The following is a 17,972-nucleotide window of genomic DNA, read 5'->3' as shown; positions in this document are numbered from 1 at the left end:
CAAGTTGAGTACTTTCTGTAGGTCAATATTTGTAAGTAGATCACAACTAACAACAACTAGATCTGACTTGAAATACTCAGAAAAATGTTTCAAAGACTCGGCAGTCCCCCAGTCTTCTCCTGCCGGAATACTCAGGATGTTTGGAACAATATTAAGCCCTGTATTTTCCAGAGCAATGGTTACTTCACTTTTGGTACTTTCGTGGAAAAATGTTTCAAAGACTCGGCAGTTCCCCAGTCCTCTCCTGCCGGAATACTCAGGATGTTTGGAACAATATTAAGCCCTGTATTTTCCAGAGCAATGGTTACTTCACTTTTGGTACTTTCGTTGACGATAACAAAGGCTTCTTGAAAGCCATTTCTTTCTAATAGTTGAAGAGGATACCATAACATTGGTTTAGATCCTATAGGTAGGAGACATTTGGCTTTCCTGGATGTGAGCTCAGTGTATCTGGAACCTTTGCCTGCGGCTAGAATGACAGCTTGGAACTCTGACACAGGCATGATTATTGCTCCCTGGAATAAAAAATATATCAAAATGTAATGGAAGGTATAATCTAAACTAGAGAAAAATGGATTTCAGTTCAGGCCTGGCCTCATGCAACAAATAACGTCTTTTCATCATACCTTAGGCCTGTTTTTTATTCTGATGTAACTGATGTGAGCATCAACATTTGATTTTTTTGTGTTTTATTTTCACTTCCCCACCCTGGCATCTAGAGACCATCACCCCGGTGTATAGCAGATACAAAAAGACATCTTTTCTTTATTCTGCTAATGCCATTTGACAAAAGCTAAAGCCGCTACAACAACAGCTATTGCACTCAGAATGGTGGTAATAAATACCTGTTGTAAAGGGGGAGGGGGAATGGTGTCACTGAGAAAGCAGGAGTCATAGTCAGTTGCTTTTATCAATGTTCCAAATTGAGATCAAGTATATTATTTTGGTACCTAGGTATTTGTTTTCTTCAAACTTGCTCCTAAATTATAAATGTTGTGAAACCTTACCCAAACAAAGCCAGCTGAGAATGTTGAGAGTGCAGAATGTCCAGAGGGAAAAGATTTTGTAGAATCTCTAGCCCGATACCAGTCCTCATTTGTGCAAGTGAAAGTGGGCACAAAGCTTCCCGGTGTACATTTGAGTGCTTCCACAGGTTTACAAGTATCGAAGAAATGTGGACGAGGTTCACCAAACAATACTTTTAAAAAGTTTACAGATGATATACACAGACAGTAGCCAATGATAAAGGTTGCATACATACCAAGGTATGTGGAAAATGAATCTTTGTAAAATCTTTTATCAACAAGTATAAGAAGGGGAATTAGGAAGGAAAGGATGAGAAGATATCTGGCAGTCACAGTGTCTCCAGTGTACTTCAAACTCAACTTTGGATCTCCACAATAAAATCCCATTTGATGAATTTGAGGCAGAAGATCCATTTCTGTAATGATGGTCAGGGCGGCAGCTGAAACAAAAAGATAAATTTATATTGATTATAATAATGAAAGGTAACATTGTATTCTGATCAAGGAGCAAATAGGAATGCCATTATAACTATGTAAAAATATTGAAGGTAATAGGAGATAACAGTAAAGGAAGCACTCAGTAATTCTGTGATTCCCCAAAGAGTTGTGAATAGGATCTCGCTAGTCTAATACAAATAGGATCTCGCTAGTCAAATCTACTTACCTATGATAATCAATATTAATTTCTCGTAATTCATTATGTTTTACTCTAATTTTAAAAAATGCAGAATTGGAATGCAGCAGGGAGTGTAGGTAAAGTTTTTATATGAAATGAAAAACTTTTATACTCAGTTTTATTTATAGTCTATCAGCTATGTACATAATGAGGAAAAATGAGCACTTGGTAGCACAGTAAAGAGAATCTTATCTCTGTTTAACTGCTACTGAGCTCTCTCAATTCTCATTCACTTCCTGTACCTGTGAAATAATTGAAATTTTGAATTTAATTTGCAAACTGGAAACTGATAAGTGATAAGATAAAAATAGAAGAGAACAGTTTGACAAAAAAGCCGATTTTCCGATAAGAAAAAAATTAAAATGATTTGAAATTTCGCGGGGTCTGAAAACCCCCCCCCCCCCCCATAAGGCCCTTTTCACACGATGCTCCAGTTTTGTACAGCACATTGCGTTTTGAGTAGCATGAAGACGGCGCAACAGAAATCAGCGCGAAAATTTAAAAAATTTCAACTTCTAAAATTTAAAATATTTTAGATTTGGATTTTGTAAAAGTGAATTTTAAATTTAATTAAATAATAATTAAACCTGCTAGTTTAATTATTAAATAATGCCTACGTCTTGACCACTACGCTACCTGCCTCGGTAGCGTAGTGGTCAAGACGCTCGCCTGGTAAACAGGAGGGCGTGGGTTCGATCCCAGCCGAGGCATGGAATTTTATCCTCATTTATTTGAGATTTTGACCACATAATAATGGAGCTCTATGGGTTAGGTGGTAGAAAACGCCTCCGGTGTTAACCTCGCCTAGTGGTTACCTTCCACTCAAGAGTCTATTATTATTATTATTATAATTAACTTCAAGTTCTGTTAATGAGCTCATTCATTAGATGTATGATTGTTTGATTGTATAGTGTGGTGATTTTGAAATACTCTCAAATCATGGGCAGAAACAACAAGCATGGTAAGAGACAGACACATTTACATACCTTACATCATATCTTTTGCAACAAAAAAGTCCCAAGCACCATTGTCCACAGCATATTGGATACACCAGTTCTTATTTGTCAAGCAACATAGCCATTTTAATTTGTAGTAATGAAACAGCTGCTTGACTGGACTTGTGTGGCCTGTGTCCTAGCATGCCCATATCAAATTATGTCACTCATATGGGGTGACAAGGGTTTCAAAAATTTCTCAGCTTAACTCAAACTAAAATATCTTTCTTCCAGGACCTATATCAAAACTAAGTATAGATGAGAGGACAGTGCTGACAATCGGAGAGATCATTCAAGAACTTCTTGTTGCACACAAGGAGTGCAAAGATGTCAATCTAAACCAAATGAAAACTAGAATCTCCAGCAAGTATGGATTGGACACATCACCAAGACTTGTGGATATCATTGCTGCAGTACCAGCCGAAGCTAAGAAAATATTGCTACCCAAGCTAAAAGCTAAACCTATTCGTACAGCAAGTGGGGTAGGTATTGTAGTGGTCAACTCCTGAAATGAAGTGCATGAAACATCAAAAGTATGAGGAAACAAAGAATATTTTGTCTACTGAGAACTTGCTGTAGACAGCAAATTGTTCATTCAGAATCACCTTAATTATACCATCAATTTCAACTTATGTACTTGTAATGAAAAGAAGGGTAAATTTGTTTGTTGATTCGTATACCTCATTCATAAGAGCTCTGTCTATCAACATTTTTCATGTTGGTTCTTGCTACATTGTATTAATTTACCTTGAACAAACCATTGACAAACATATTGAATTTTCTCAATATTCATGTTTGATTCACTAGATTGCTGTGGTCGCTGTCATGTGCAAGCCTCACCGCTGTCCCCACATTAACATGACGGGTAACATTTGTGTCTACTGCCCTGGTGGCCCTGATTCAGACTTTGAATATTCCACCCAGTCCTACACAGGCTATGAACCCACCTCTATGCGGGCTATCAGGGCGCGGTACAACCCGTACATTCAGACCAGACATCGGGTGGAACAACTGCAACAACTCGGGCACAGTGTAGACAAGGTGAGAGTTTAAGAATAAATTAATTAAAAGTAAAAAGAAAAAAAAATGATGGAGGAAACTGGTACTGCTAAGGTCTTATTGTCCCAAAAGGGAAGAGGGAAGGAGGACAGGATAGGAGACAGCCAGCCGTTCCCAGAACAAACCTTATCTTTTTAGGAAAAAGTTTGCCTTGGGTGGGAATCAAACTGACCTAACGCTTACATGGCAGACCCTCAATCTATAGACCCTCCAAGCTAACTTGGCTGGCTCATTCATAAATAAATCTATCAGGTAGAATAGGTAGGTATCTTACTTATCCTGATAACAAGAATTTTTTACTGTATGCCCAGGTGGAGTTTATTGTAATGGGAGGAACATTCATGAGTCTCCCGGAAGATTATCGAGACTATTTCATTAGAAACCTACATGATGCTCTCAGTGGACATACAAGCAATTCCGTGGATGAAGCTGTAAGGTAAGTAACGGAGTTTTCTTCTTCTTTGTGCGAATTTTACCAAAACTAGGCTCTAAGAAATGCTTTGTATGGCACTGTTTGGGGGGAGGGGATTGTTAAGTCAACACTTACTTACCTCTTACATCAGTTGTACCTACCCCCTCTCAACTCAAGCATTAGTAGTTCTTTTCCTCTCTCATGGAGTAGGCTGTTATGAGGAAATGGGAAAACGGGTTTCAGAGCGGAGAGATGGTTTCCACAAGAAAAATACGCGTTATGTCTCATTCTGTAAGTATATAAATAGAGTTTTCTTCTTCTTTGTGCGAATTTTACCAAAATTATGCTCTAAGAAATGCTTTGTATGGCACTGTTTGAGAGGGAGGGGATTGTTAAGTCAACACTTACTTACCTCTTACATCAGTTGCACCTACCCCCTCTCAACTCAAGCATTAGTAGTTTTTTTCCTCTCTCATGGAGTAGGCTGTTTTGAGGAAATGGGAAAACGGGTTTCAGAGCGGAGAGATGGTTTCCACAAGAAAAATACGCGTTATGTCTCATTCTGTAAGTATATAAATGTATAAGTAGTGCTCCCCATCCATGGCACAAGCTCTGCTTTTACAGATGGGGATACCATTTATACGAATTTTGTTGTTCTGATGTTGTTATGTTATAAAAATAATAAATGGAAACTTGATAATGATATTGATTTAGACTGTCAGTTTAGAAAAAAACTTCCCATTATACTAACGTATAGGATGGGGATACCATTTATACGAATTTTGTTGATGTTGTTGTGTTATAAAAATAATAAATGGAAACTTGATAATGATATTGATTTAGACTGTCAGTTTAGAAAAAAACTTCCCATTATACTAACGTATACTGTACGTACTCTTATCTCTTTCTCCCCCCCCGCCCCCCAGATATTCAGAGAAAAGTCTCACCAAATGCATTGGGATCACCATAGAGACGCGTCCAGACTATTGCCTCAAGCGACACCTCTCAGACATGTTACGGTACGGCTGCACGAGGCTTGAGATTGGCGTACAGTCGGTAAGTTTGAGCTTTGTCATACTAAAGTCGCATTCTTGAAGTCCTGGGCGGGTCCACAACGTTTTTAAGAGGTTTGATAGAGTGAACTGTCTGGCTGAGGGACTATAAACAGAGAGTAGATCAGCGTTTAGCTAGGGAACTATAAACAAGGAGTAGATCAGCGTTTAGCTAGGGAACTATAAACAGGGAGTAGGCTAGTTCAAATTTCCTTATGCTATATATAGCCATATCAATAGCGAAGGTTGAATGCGAAGGGCATCCCACTCGGAAAATTTTGTTTAGCCAAAACCAGTTGGCCTCAAAGTGATCACTCTAAAGCTGATTGAGAGGCCGACGACAAACGCCGACCCCTCTGAAATGGGAAAAGGTGAAGAAGAAGAAGAAGTAGAAGGAACTGTAACTGCTAAGGTCTATTCGTCCCGAAATCGAAGAGAGAAGGAAGACAGGACAGGAGAAAGCCAGCCTTTCCGAAAACGAACATTATCCGTTCAGGATAAAATCCGCCCGGGGCGGAAATAGAACCCGCGGCCTAGCGCTTACAAGGCAGACGCGCTACCAAGAAAGCTAAGTCGGAGGTTTTATAAAATAATTCAAATTCTATTCTGACCTGGTCACAGAGGTTGCTAATTCTACTCACTGAGATTGCTAATTCTATTCTATTCGCTGAGATTGCTAATTCTACTCACTGAGGTTGCTAATTCTATTCTATTCGCTGAGATTGCTAATTCTACTCACTGAGGTTGCTAATTCTATTATACTATTCGCTGAGATTGCTAATTCTACTCACTGAGGTTGCTAATTAAGGAGCGCGGTAGCGCTCCGCCCCGCCAAGTCAAGAAAGTTTGACCGCGCTATTCTATTCTATTCGCTGAGATTGCTAATTCTATTCTATTCTACTTCTAGGTGTTCGAGGACGTTGCCCGGGATACGAACCGCGGTCACACAGTGCGGGCAGTGTGTGAGAGTTTCCATATGGCCAAGGATGCTGGCTTCAAGGTCGTGGTTCATATGATGCCGGACCTTCCCAATGTCGATTTGGAGAGGGACATTCAGCAGTTCATTGTAAGATCTTCGACAGTTTTTTTTTTTTTTTTTTTTTTTTTTTAAAATTTGAAAAGGTAAAATCCCACCCAAAGGCGATTTCATTTTTTTTTTTTTTTTTTTTTTTTAAATTATGAATAGGTAGATTCCCAGGCAAAGGTGTATCCACACATATTCGACGGGCAGTCGATCCACATCGATTGAAAGCCGGCAACCATGTGTGGACACACCTTACACCTTGGGAAATTGCGAAAAATCCAAATCCAAAGTCAAGACTGCGAGAGAGAAAAAAATCTTTAAACGGTCGATTTTTTTTTTTTTTTTTTTTTTTTTTTTTTTTTAAAGGTTTGACCGGGGGAATTTTAACTTCTTTGGGTTTTTCTCCCTTTTTTTTTTTTAAGAGGTTTGACAGAGGGAACTGTAACTGCTATGGTCTTATCGTCCCGAAATCGAAGAGAGAAGGAAGACAGGATAGGAGAAAGCCAGCCGTTCCGAGAACGAACGTTGTCTGTCTAGGATGAAATTCGCCCCGGGTGGGAATCGAACCCCCGACCGAGCGATTGCAAGGCAGACGCGCTACCCTCCAAGCTAACTATGCTGAGTTGCTGACTTGTTAGCCAAATACAGTCAGCAAAATATAGTGTATTTTGTTCATAAATCATCGGTTTCGAAAGGCAGCGCCTTGTCCTTGTGTCTGTCCGCCCAGTCACACCTGCATGTCTTGAAAATAGCTTGCTCTAGGTCTGCCTCTGTTCATAAATATGTGAGTGAATGATGTGTGTGTGCGTCAAGGCAGACGCGCTACTCTTCAGGCTAACTAGAATGACTCGTTGGTCAAAATACAGTGTATTTTGTTCATAAATCATCAGTTTCGAAAGGCAGTGCCTTGTCGTTGTAGCCAAATGTGTCTGTCTTTTGCTCCTTCCTTTGGTTGTTGATAGGATGAGCAGCCCAGTCACACCTGCATGTCTTGAAAATAGCTTGCTCTAGGTCTGCCTCTGTTCATAAATATGTGAGTGAATGATGTGTGTGTGCGTATGTATGTGTGTGAGTATGAGAGTGTGACACCAGTAATTGCGTATCTGTGAGAACTGTCTTCTGATACGTGTAGGTGTGTAACTTGAAAAAAAAAATAATAAATAAAAAAATGTCCCTTTTTATTTACAGGAGTTCTTCGAGAATCCCGCGTTTCGCGCCGACGGTCTCAAGATCTATCCGACCCTGGTGATCCGAGGCACGGGACTGTATGAACTCTGGAAGACCGGACGCTACAAGAGTTATCCTCCGGGGGTTCTGGTAGACCTGATAGCGCGGATCCTGGCCTTGGTACCGCCCTGGACCCGAGTGTACCGCGTGCAAAGAGACATCCCCATGCCTCTTGTCAGGTAAGATCCAATGGAGGGCTGTTCTTTTTTTCCCTTGATTGATAAATATATATATAAAAAAATACAATTACAACATGGATGCCAATATTAAATATTGCCAATGTTAGTCATGGATCCCAATGTTAAATATTCCGGAGGTAAAACATAAAAACACATATTTAAGGTGCATATACCCATCTGTAAAAGCAATGCTTTTGTCAGTGACACGAATAGGGACCAATCATTGATAGAGGGAACGGTAACAATGAAGGTCGGAGAGATTCTCTACCACCTAACCTTTAGAGCTCCATTATTGTGTGATCAATTTCTCAAATAAATGAGGATAAAATGGCATGCCTCGGCTGGAGTCGTTACCAGGCGAGCACTTTGACCACTACACCACCAAGGCAGGTTTTAAATAATAATGAGAATGGTTTATTTTAACGTAACTATAAAAATATCTTCCTTTTGTTCCTATATAAGTACCCCCAATGGTACTTTTCAGGAACGGTTTGAATGATTTATTTCATTAAAATTCTTGCTTCTGTCTTGATTCTATATTTCATTGTTGTTTTCCAAATAATATTTCTGTATTTTATTTTTGTTTTCAATATTCCTTAATTCATTAGGGATTGAATTTAGGTTAAAATTTAATAATAGGTCAAAAATTTCTCTGGTTCCAGTTCAGGTGTAGAACATGGGAATCTAAGAGAGTTGGCGTTAGCTCGGATGAAGGATTTGGGTGTTGAGTGTCGGGACGTGAGGACCAGAGAGGTTGGCATTCAGGAAATACACAACAAAATTCGACCTTATGAGGTAAGCGGGTAGCAAAGAGGTGTTGTTAAATATGTATTTGAAGAAAAACCTTTAATTAATAATAATGCTTATTTATACTGCTCGCATAGGACTGAAAAGTCCCTTTACTCCAGCAGTAGGCGACCACTATTGTTGTAGGTCGAATTCTCAATTTATATTGAGGATAGAATTCCATACCTCGGCTGGGATTGAACCCACGCCCTCCCGTTTACGAGACGAGCGTCTGACCACTACACCACCGAGGCAGGTTTCTGAAACATTTTATTGAGAGTTGGTCAACATTCAAAACGTTTTTCTTCTTGCAAAGCCAGCCTAGTTAGCTTCATTTTTAGCGCGTCTGTCACGTAAGCGCTAGGCCGCGGGTTCGATTCCTACCTGGGGTGGATTTTATCCTGAACGAATAAAGTTCGTTCTCGGAACGGCTGGCTTTCTACTATCCCGTCTTCCTTTTCTCTTCGATTTCGGGACAATGAGACCTTAGCAGTTACAGTTCTCTGTGTCAAACCTCTTGAAAAAAAAAAAGAAAAAAAAAAAACTTGCAAAACTAATGTTTTCATTGCGTACAATTCCCAGATTGAGCTCATCAGGAGGGATTATGTGGCCAACAATGGGTGGGAAACTTTCCTATCCTATGAAGATCCAGAGCAAGATATTCTAGTGGGACTTCTGAGACTGACTTCCTGGATGTGAGCTCAGTGTATCTGGAACCTTTGCCTGCAGCTAGAATGACAGCTTGGAACTCTGACACAGGCATGATTATTGCTCCCTGGAATAAAAAAGATATCAAAATGTAATGGAAGGTATAAACTAAACTAGAGCAAAATGGATTTCAGTTCAGGCCTGGCCTTATGCAACAAATAATGTCTTTTCATCATACCTTGCAGGAAGAAATAAGAATTTCTTACCTCTTGAGATCTGTGTCTTGTGGAATCCTTGTAAATTAAAGTGATGAATTAAGGCACACAAACACTAGTTTCAGCTCTTAAACTATCTTGTGTCTTCAAAGCTTTCAACTTCCCCAGGAATCAGGAAATTCAGGAATAGAGACTTCGGCAGAAATTTCAGGTAGGTATTTAGATTTTAGCTTCAAGCTTCAACCCTTCAACTTCAGAAGTCAGAACTTCTGCAGTTCTGCTTCTCTTTTCTCAAAAAGTTGAAGAAATAAAGAAATTTGAAGAATCAAAATTCAAAACCGCCATGTTGCCAAGCCATATCAAAATTTAGAGGTTATTTTTGTAAACGCGCCCTTGCGGGAAAATTTCCAAGGGATTTTTTCCTCCTCATCAGAGGAGGGTACAAAAATCCCACCTGTTGCTATGGTAACTGAAAACAGCTGATTTATCTCTTATCAGATGTTTACATTTCAAAAAAGTAAAAACAGAAGGGGGAAAGTGGGAAACTGGAAAGTTGAAATCTTCTGAAAAAGTGGAAAGTGCTTAGGAAAAACCGTTTTCTCTTCTCCAAAATTGTTTCAGGAATAACCAACTGGAAATTGTGATAAGATTGGAAGAAGATCTGTTTAAATGAAAGTGTCTGATGGATAGAGAAAGGTAAGTTATTGTAACTCATCTGACAAGAGACAGTAACCTGAGTGTTGTGTATGATACAATCCAATAAACAACTACCTACCCATATGGAATGATTATCTGGAAAATACCTGCCAATTTATTCAATGTACTTTACAGTTATCAAATCAATTTAGCGTACAATTCCCAGATTGAGCTCATCAGGAGGGATTATGTGGCCAACAATGGGTGGGAAACTTTCCTATCCTATGAAGATCCAGAGCAAGATATTCTAGTGGGACTTCTGAGACTGAGGAAATGTTCTCCCGATACATTCAGGTACGTACATTCTCAAATCAATCAAAAAACTCAAATAATCTGTCTTAAAGCAGAGCTTTTTTACAACTTTTGTCAATGTCATCAATCAAAAAGCTCAAATTATTTGTCGTAAAACAGAGAGCTTTTTTAGAACTTTTGTCGATATCACAGGATTACCAAGTGCCTCTTTTGCAATCAATAGTTGCAAATGGCAATCACAATTTTCATATTTACTTAAATAATATTTTACTGTGGTAATACCGCCACTGGTCGCTTCTTGATTGAAGTAGCTACTATTCAATTGTCCTCACGAAGCAAAGTGCACCAGGAAAAACTTTGACCCCGCCGGGAATCGAACCCTTTCCTGATATCCTATCCTATAGTAAGGAAAGTACCTAATATATACGAAAAAAAAAGTTTTGAGGTCCCTAGAGCCTAAATCCGAAGTTTCAGCAATTGGTCCTTGTGTCCATGTCAGTCTGAAAACAAAATATGTACATATCTCGAGAACAGTATAACACTTGCAGCTCTCAAATATGACGAGGATGCCACAACGAATTTTTTTATTTTGGCACAATAGTTGGCGGTATTTTGACCGCTTTTTGGCGATTTTCGACATAATCATATAGGATAATAGAAGGCGTGTGATGTTCATACCCGATTTTATTATTTCACTTCAAATTTCGCAGACCTGAGCTGAAAACAAGCACGTCGATAGTTCGCGAGCTTCATGTCTATGGCAGTGTGGTGCCGGTACATTCACGAGATCCGAGCAAGTTTCAACATCAGGGCTTTGGTACCCTCCTCATGGAGGAGGCAGAACGCATAGCAAGAGAAGAGCATGGATCCGTCAAGATAGCCGTCATTTCAGGCAAGTTCTACTACTGATTTACGGATTTACCTGAAGATCTAACAAACATCCTGCACCTTTTTCTCTCAAAACTTATTAGAGTTGATTTTTCTTTTTCAGGAGTGGGAACACGTAATTACTACAGGAAACTTGGCTATGAATTGGATGGCCCCTACATGTCCAAGTCTTTGGTTCCGGAGCAACCTGCTCAGTAGGACACAATGGAAGAAGTGCAATCAGGGAGAACATTTGAATGACAGGTCAATTAAAATTTCTACCTGAATAGTTGTGAAAAATCCAAATGGTCAAAATAGACTGAGTTTTGAATTGTATTTTATGTGTTGTCTCATGAGAACAATTGAAGAGCTGGTTGAAACATTTAGAAGACATAGTAATAGTAAGCCTACTTGGAGGGTGGTGTGTCTACCTTGTAAGCGCTAGGTCGCGGGTTCGATTCCCGCCCGGGGGTGATTTTTATCCTTAACACATAATGTTCATTGTCAGAACAGCTGGCTTTCTCCTACCCTGTCTTCCTTTTCTCTTTGCTTCTTCTACTGCTTCTCCTTTTTTCTTTTTCCTCTTCTCCACCTTTTTATTATTCTTCCTTCTTTTCCCGTGTTCAGACGAGGTCGGCGTTTTTTGTCAGCCTCTCAATCAGCCCTAACTAGGGCGATTGCTTCGGCTGACATATGATTTTGGCTACAAAATTTTACGAGTGGCTGCCCTTTGCACTCAATCTTTGCTATTTCTTTAGCAAGGAACATTTCAGTCTGGCATCCTCCCTGTTTAACGTCCCTCAGCCACTAAGCTGGTCTGCTCCCTGTTAGTCTTTTTTTTTTTAGATTTACCTGAAGAACTAACAACCATTCTGTAGCTTTTTCTCTCAAAACTAATTAGTTGGTTTTTCTTTTTCAGGAGTGGGAACACGTAATTACTACAGGAAACTTGGCTATGAATTGGATGGCCCCTACATGTCCAAGTCTTTGGTTCCAGATCAACTTGCTCAGTAGGACACAATGGAAGAAGTGCAATCAGGGAGAACATTTGAATGACAGGTCAATTTCTACCTGAATAGTTGTGAAAAATTCAAACGGCCAAAACAGACTTAATTTTATTTACTTTATGCATTGTCTCCTGAGAGCTGCTTGAAACATTTAGAGGCCATAGTAAGCCTAGTTACCTTGGAGGTTTGTGTGTCTACCTTGTAAAATCTAGGTCGCGGGTTCGACTTCCGCCCGGGGCGTATTTTCCTCTGAACAGGTAATGTTTGTTCTCAGAAAAGCTGGCTTTCTCCTACCCTGTCTTCCTTTACTCTTTGTTTTTGGAATGATAAGACATTAGCAGTCATAGTTTCTTCTATCAAACATCTTAAAAATATAGAAAAAAAAAACATTTAAAGGTGAGGAGGTAGAGAAATATAATTAAACATGGAAGTGAGTTATGTTAATAAAATAGGTACTTAGATACCAATAAAATAAAGAGAGTATGTAGGTAGGTACCTACCTAGGTTTATCAGTCAGATTTTCATATTTTTTTTTTTTTTTTTTTTTTTTTTTAATTTTACTTCCTGGTTTTTTCAGTCAAATTTTTTTTTTTTTTTTTTTTTTTTTTTTTTTTTTTCAATTATACACCCTGTACCAATGTTTGACATTATATTGTTATTCCTGTCAATCTTATGATTTTGTTGACTTAATTTAAATATAATTTGAGCTCTATTTACAAATTACAAGGAATAAAGCAGATCATTTTATTTGTAATCAGGGCCTCTGTATGGACCCTCTATCTGAGAACCTTCCTTTTAGAAAAGAATATGTATACCCTGTTTATACTGCCAGAATGAGACTGAAAAGTCCCTTTACTCCCACAGTCTAAACAAGGTCTCATGTATTTGGTACAAAATGGGTGTAAATTTTATAAAATAAATTTGCCTTTTAGTGCCAATATCAAATACAAAATCTTTAATTTTAGCTGGTACTACTGTTAGATAAATAACATGAGATTTTATTTTTGCTACTCTCTTCCCATTTGTTTTATATTTCCATGAGTCGATCAACATCAGTAAGCACTTGTTGAGAATATGAACTATCTTTTGGCACAACATAGTTACTTCCTATGATACAATCCTTAATGTTACAATTATCACTAACAATGGCATCATTACAGATAATACAATTAGTTATAGCACTATTTTCTCCTATGGTTACCCCATTCATGATGATACTGTCACTGATCCTGGTTTTATTTTTAATTGTGCACTTTGAACTAATGATAGAGCTTTTAATAGATGTCTTTTCTGCTATCTTACTATGTTCTCCAACAGTACAGGATTTACTATCTAGTTGAGTGCTCAATATTTCAGCATAGGGTGATATGGCACTTGTGTCTGTGCTAAGTTTGGTCAGGTCAGGAAACTTCTCAAGAATTTCTCTATTGATTTTATAAAATTCAAACAAAGTGTTGGCCCTAACAGCAAACTCATTGCCAGATGCAACATAAGTATAACATCGGATAGTGTCATTACGGTATGTGTCACAGATGTTGTCATTATCATTGTAGAGAGAAATGTTTCTAATGTTAACTGCTAGCTCATCTTCCTTGGCAAATTGATAGATGTCATTCTCATTGTTCACTACAGGATCTGGCAAGTTTTGCATACTCAAACAGTTTTTCCTTGAATTTTGTTTACTGATGATGTGAGGTAACAGTTCTCCCTTGATGGTAGAAATTGACTGTTCATTGGTTAGATAATCAATGATCCAATGGTTAATAACATACAAATGAGAGTCAAGTAGCTTTGAGAACAACTTGACTCTGCCATGTTTTTTCAAAAGGTTTAACTGAAAAGGAAGATTTTCTTCAAAGTCAGATGCAGATGCTAGTAGGACAAGCTGATTGGTGACAGGATCTACTCCAACAACATCCCGTTCAATCTTTAGTTTACTCTTGGGCCCAGGAACTGTTAGAGCAGCTGGTGACACATAGGGAAACATGAGAGTTGTAATAGAGGCATTGTGTTTCCGATACAAGTTGAGTACTTTCTGTAGGTCAATATTTGTAAGTAGATCACAACTAACAACAACTAGATCTGACTTGAAATACTCGGAAAAATGTCAATGTCTGCAGAAGTGTCAGTTACTTTTTTTTATCGAAAATACAAGAAAACATGACAGAAGTACATCCTGGTGGTCTTTAATGCACCTCGGTGGACAGTTTCTTGATGATGTCCACCGATGTAACTGTCCACCGAAGTGAAAACCAGATGTAAATTATTATATGGTTTTGCACCAGTTTCAGAGAATCACCCAGGTACATTACAGCTGTGGCTGAAATAGTTTGTCCAATCTAATAATATTTGACAAAATTGTTCACATACAAAAATTTGCTCATTTCAGGTCATATGTTTTTTTTTTACTAGTACAAAAGACATAGCTCATTTTATTTCATCCAACACTTCTTGTATTTTCTCTCTTTTTTCACAGATTTTCACTATTATTACTGGAGCCTGGAGAATTTTATTTTGATGATTTAAGTGTTGTCCTAATTCTCACTAACAAAAAGAATGAAGAAGAAGAAAGAAGGCCAGGGAGACTTAAACTATGCTCAAAGTCTCTTGTGTTTGATCCAAAGAACTTGGCATTACCACTCATCAAGATACCACTCAAAGAATGTACATCACTGTCTAAATTTGAACCCCCACTAACCAGTAAACTAAATGGGAATATTCTGGATGTCACATGCACAGCGTATATTGAAATGTTAGCAGGTAATATTCTGTCTCCTTATGTGTTTGAAACTCAAACAAAAAGGTTTCTGTTTGTTTTAAATTATGCTCAGATAGATGTGTGCCTTGTATCTATAGAGCAACTTCATAGAGCTGCTTCCCTTCCTGCTGCTGATATATTGAAATGTTAGCAGGTAATATTCTGTCTCCTTATGTGTTTGAAACTCAAACAAAAAGATTTCTGTTTGTTTTAAATTATGCTCAGATAGATGTGTGCCTTGTATCTATAGAGCAACTTCATAGAGCTGCTTCCCTTCCTGCTGCTGAACAAAACCAGATGGTGGCTACTATAGCCACTGCCAGACAAAGCAAGGTCAGTTTCAACCTATCCTGGCTAGAAGATCTTTATGAAAAGGTCATCCTAGAAACATTTGGTAATAAAATTACTCCCCTTGTTGTAAACCCTGGACGCATTGTCTTGTCTTCCACAAATCTCTACTTTCAACCATTCAATAACATTGAACCCCACAAGTTGCTCAAAGTCAGACTAGCAGGAATAAAACGAATCATTAGGAGAAGATTCTTACTCCAGCAAGTTGGAATAGAAATTTATTTCAAAGATCTGGAGCCTGTGAAATATTTGTATTTAACATTGAAAACACAAGGTGCTCGTGATACATTGTACAATGCATTGCTTGATCTTCCTGAGTTACAACTCAGTCACTCTGATCAGGAGATTATGACTCTGAGATGGCAGAATGGCGCCCTTTCCAACTATGACTACCTAATGTATCTGAATAGTCTGGCTGATAGATCTCTCAATGATCTAACACAGTACCCTGTATTCCCCTGGGTTATTTCTAACTATACTTGTGATACTCTGGATCTGTCTGATTCAAACAACTACCGAGATCTTTCAAAACCAATCGGTGCTCTCAATCCAACGCGACTTGAAAGATTGAAAGAAAGATATAATGAAATGCCTCATCCAAAGTTCCTGTATGGTTCTCATTACTCTACACCTGGCTTTGTACTCTTTTATTTAGTTCGAAAGTTTCCTCAGTACATGTTGTGTTTACAAAATGGCCGATTTGATCACCCTGACAGAATGTTCAATAGCATTCCAGATATCTGGCGTAATGTTCTAACAAATATGTCTGACTTTAAGGAATTAGTTCCTGAGTTCTATGATACAGAACAGAAAGGAGATTTCTTAGAGAATAGTTATGGTATTCATTTCGGTTACCGTTATGATGGTACCAAGGTGTGCAGGAAGAATTTCTTACCTCTTGAGATCAGTGTCTTGTGGAATCCTTGTCAAAGTGATGAATTAAGGCACATAAACACTAGTTTCAGCTCTTAAACTATCTTGTGTCTTCAAAGCTTTCAACTTCCCCAGAAATCAGGAATAGACTTCGGCAGAAATTTCAGCTATTTAGATTTTAGCTTCAATCAACTTGTCAACTTCAGAAATCAGAATCAGAACTTCTGTTTCTGCTATTTCTGCTCTCAAAGTCTAATCTCAAAAACTTCAAAAAATTGAAGAAAAAGAAATTGAAGAATCAAATAATCAAAATTCAAAACTGCCATGTTGCCAATTCATATCAAAATTTGGAGGTTTTTGTAAACGCGCCCTTGCGGGAAATTTTCAAAGGGATTTTTTCCTCCTCATCAGAGGAGGGTACAAAAATCCCACCTGTTGCTATGGTAACTAAAAACAGCTGATTTATCTCTTATCAGATGTTTACATTTCAAAAAAGTAAAAAGTTAAAAACACAAGGGGGGAAAGTTGAAATCATGGAGGTATGAATATAAGTGGAGGAAGGGTAACGATTTCAAGCGGAGGTAAACTTCCCCTCCTCGCGTGCTCGATGGCGGCCATCTTTGAAATTGATTTCAACACATTTTTTTTAAAATTCAAAACAAACATTCATTTCGAAGTGACTTTTCGAGTGTAAAAGAAGCTAACAAGTTGTGGATTTTGAGTAATATTTTGCCTCAAGTTTCCTTTACTTCAATGCCTTTTTAGAATTTAGATATGTCGACGTACTGTTCCCCCCTGAAACCTCTGATAGTTATATCTTAGACTCCAATATTGCCAATGTCTGACTAGGGGATTGTGAGCACATATCTATTTTTTTTAAGAGAGAGTGAGAGAGACTGGGAAAAATCTTCTAAGACATTGAGGCTGAATAGTGTCGAATTTCCACCCACTAAAAATCTGTCTCTCCATTTTAGAGGCAAACATACCCAGAACAGGTGATTCAGCCATAGAAAGCCAGCTAACTCTGGGGCTTGAAACCTTAACACCAATGAGTTGGGCTAAAGCACAAAATAATTTCCCTGGCCTGAATTAAACCAGTACAGCACCTATAGCAGGTGAAAAAACCCCCTAGAAGAGGCTGAAATTAAATAATCTGTCAGACAATCTGCACAAGAACTATGCAATTATTATTAAAATAATTATTCTGTTGCATTTTATTAGCATCAAGTAAATTCTTACATGAATTAAAAGAAAAATACTATTGTGTCTGTCCTGGGCTGGAGAGGAGAAAGTTATTCTAGGAGGAGCGCTGGGTATGGTTTATCTGGTGGATCTCATACAAGTACAACTACTCAAGCAAGTGAGAGCGCATAAGGACGCAGTGTCAATTCATAACCAATACTTCCAGCTCCGTGCTAGCTGGACTTGTAAGCTAGAACACATTAGTCGAGCATCGTTATTTTACTTTGAACCAACTCCATCTAGGTACCTACATGAGGAGACTAAAAATAGAAGTAGGTAAATATTGTGGATTGACAAAAAATTTCAGTATTAACTTTGCGATGGTATTTGATATCTGTATGGGTGGTTGTGTGGCTGTCTTGGATATGACGTCCTTCTGGGTCACTTTTGTGCTGTACCTATTAGAAAACGTTTCAAGAGTTGTAGCTTCCAAATCTTCCAAGCCTGATCTTCTTAGGCTAAAAATAGAGTTGAGCGAAGAACCGAAGATCATAGAGCGGAAAGCAGGGAATAAGCGATGACTTCAAATCAAACCACATAGAACTGAGAGCAAAAAGCTGGAGACCATCAAACCCCCGACTTCAGCTAAGCCGTTAAGAACAACAACATTAGGTTCTTACCCAAGTGA

At 38.4% G+C, this 17,972-nt stretch overlaps 4 protein-coding genes across 5 annotated transcripts in view; 2 read left to right on the top strand and 2 right to left on the bottom strand.

The window, feature by feature from the left end:
• Nucleotides 1-798: 798 nt before the first annotated feature.
• On the bottom strand, nucleotides 799-2,023 carry LOC103509045 (phospholipid phosphatase homolog 1.2 homolog). The gene is made up of 2 exons (XM_008473636.3): nucleotides 1,690-2,023; nucleotides 799-1,465 (listed from the first exon to the last, which is right to left on the bottom strand). Exons 1-2 carry the CDS (start codon nucleotides 1,721-1,723, stop codon nucleotides 951-953), a joined length of 549 nt encoding a protein of 182 aa, XP_008471858.1. The 5' UTR covers nucleotides 1,724-2,023; the 3' UTR covers nucleotides 799-950.
• A 483-nt stretch (nucleotides 2,024-2,506) lies between these two features.
• On the top strand, nucleotides 2,507-12,550 carry LOC103509039 (probable elongator complex protein 3). The gene is made up of 11 exons (XM_008473629.3): nucleotides 2,507-2,662; nucleotides 2,931-3,178; nucleotides 3,504-3,737; nucleotides 4,067-4,191; nucleotides 5,094-5,223; nucleotides 6,127-6,285; nucleotides 7,432-7,649; nucleotides 8,312-8,444; nucleotides 10,161-10,288; nucleotides 10,957-11,138; nucleotides 12,033-12,550. The coding sequence occupies exons 1-11, from the start codon at nucleotides 2,641-2,643 to the stop codon at nucleotides 12,125-12,127; spliced, it is 1,674 nt and encodes a 557-aa protein (XP_008471851.1). The 5' UTR covers nucleotides 2,507-2,640; the 3' UTR covers nucleotides 12,128-12,550.
• The window catches only part of LOC103509040 (protein FAN), a 16,579-nt gene continuing 8,451 nt past the window's right edge, over nucleotides 9,845-17,972 (top strand). Inside the window, exons 1-3 of one of the 2 annotated variants that reach the window (XM_017444013.2) lie at nucleotides 9,845-9,994; nucleotides 14,597-14,860; nucleotides 15,013-16,102. In XM_017444013.2, the coding sequence (XP_017299502.2) occupies nucleotides 9,981-9,994; nucleotides 14,597-14,860; nucleotides 15,013-16,102 (1,368 nt within the window). In that variant the 5' untranslated portion in view covers nucleotides 9,845-9,980. Of the gene's footprint in view, nucleotides 9,995-14,596; nucleotides 14,881-15,012; nucleotides 16,103-17,972 lie in introns of both variants that reach the window. The other variant, XM_026823487.1, reaches the window with a different exon arrangement.
• Nucleotides 12,703-14,238, bottom strand: LOC103509044 (translation initiation factor eIF-2B subunit gamma). Its single transcript, XM_008473635.3, has one exon. The coding sequence runs from the start codon at nucleotides 14,105-14,107 to the stop codon at nucleotides 13,148-13,150; it is 960 nt and encodes a 319-aa protein (XP_008471857.3). The 5' UTR covers nucleotides 14,108-14,238; the 3' UTR covers nucleotides 12,703-13,147.

This window comes from Diaphorina citri, unplaced genomic scaffold (genome assembly GCF_000475195.1).
Source record: "Diaphorina citri unplaced genomic scaffold, Diaci psyllid genome assembly version 1.1 scaffold460, whole genome shotgun sequence".
Classification (NCBI taxonomy): Eukaryota; Metazoa; Arthropoda; class Insecta; order Hemiptera; family Psyllidae; genus Diaphorina; species Diaphorina citri.
Note: the sequence above shows the minus strand (reverse complement) of the source record. Positions and strands in the feature narration are given on the sequence as shown.

Bases quoted from the DNA above. Each gene is read 5' to 3' on its own strand.
- LOC103509039 (XM_008473629.3), top strand. From the start codon at position 2,641: ATGGGCAGAAACAACAAGCATG. The intron at 3,179-3,503 runs GTAGGTATTGTA...TTGATTCACTAG, and splicing joins CTATTCGTACAGCAAGTGGG to ATTGCTGTGGTCGCTGTCAT. The intron at 5,224-6,126 runs GTAAGTTTGAGC...TTCTACTTCTAG, and splicing joins TTGAGATTGGCGTACAGTCG to GTGTTCGAGGACGTTGCCCG.
- LOC103509045 (XM_008473636.3), bottom strand. From the start codon at position 1,723: ATGAATTACGAGAAATTAATATTGATTATCATAG. The intron at 1,466-1,689 runs GTAAGTAGATTT...TTTTTGTTTCAG, and splicing joins ATTAATATTGATTATCATAG to CTGCCGCCCTGACCATCATT.
- LOC103509044 (XM_008473635.3), bottom strand. From the start codon at position 14,107: ATGTTTCCCTATGTGTCACCAGCTGCTCTAACAGTTCCTGGGCCCAAG.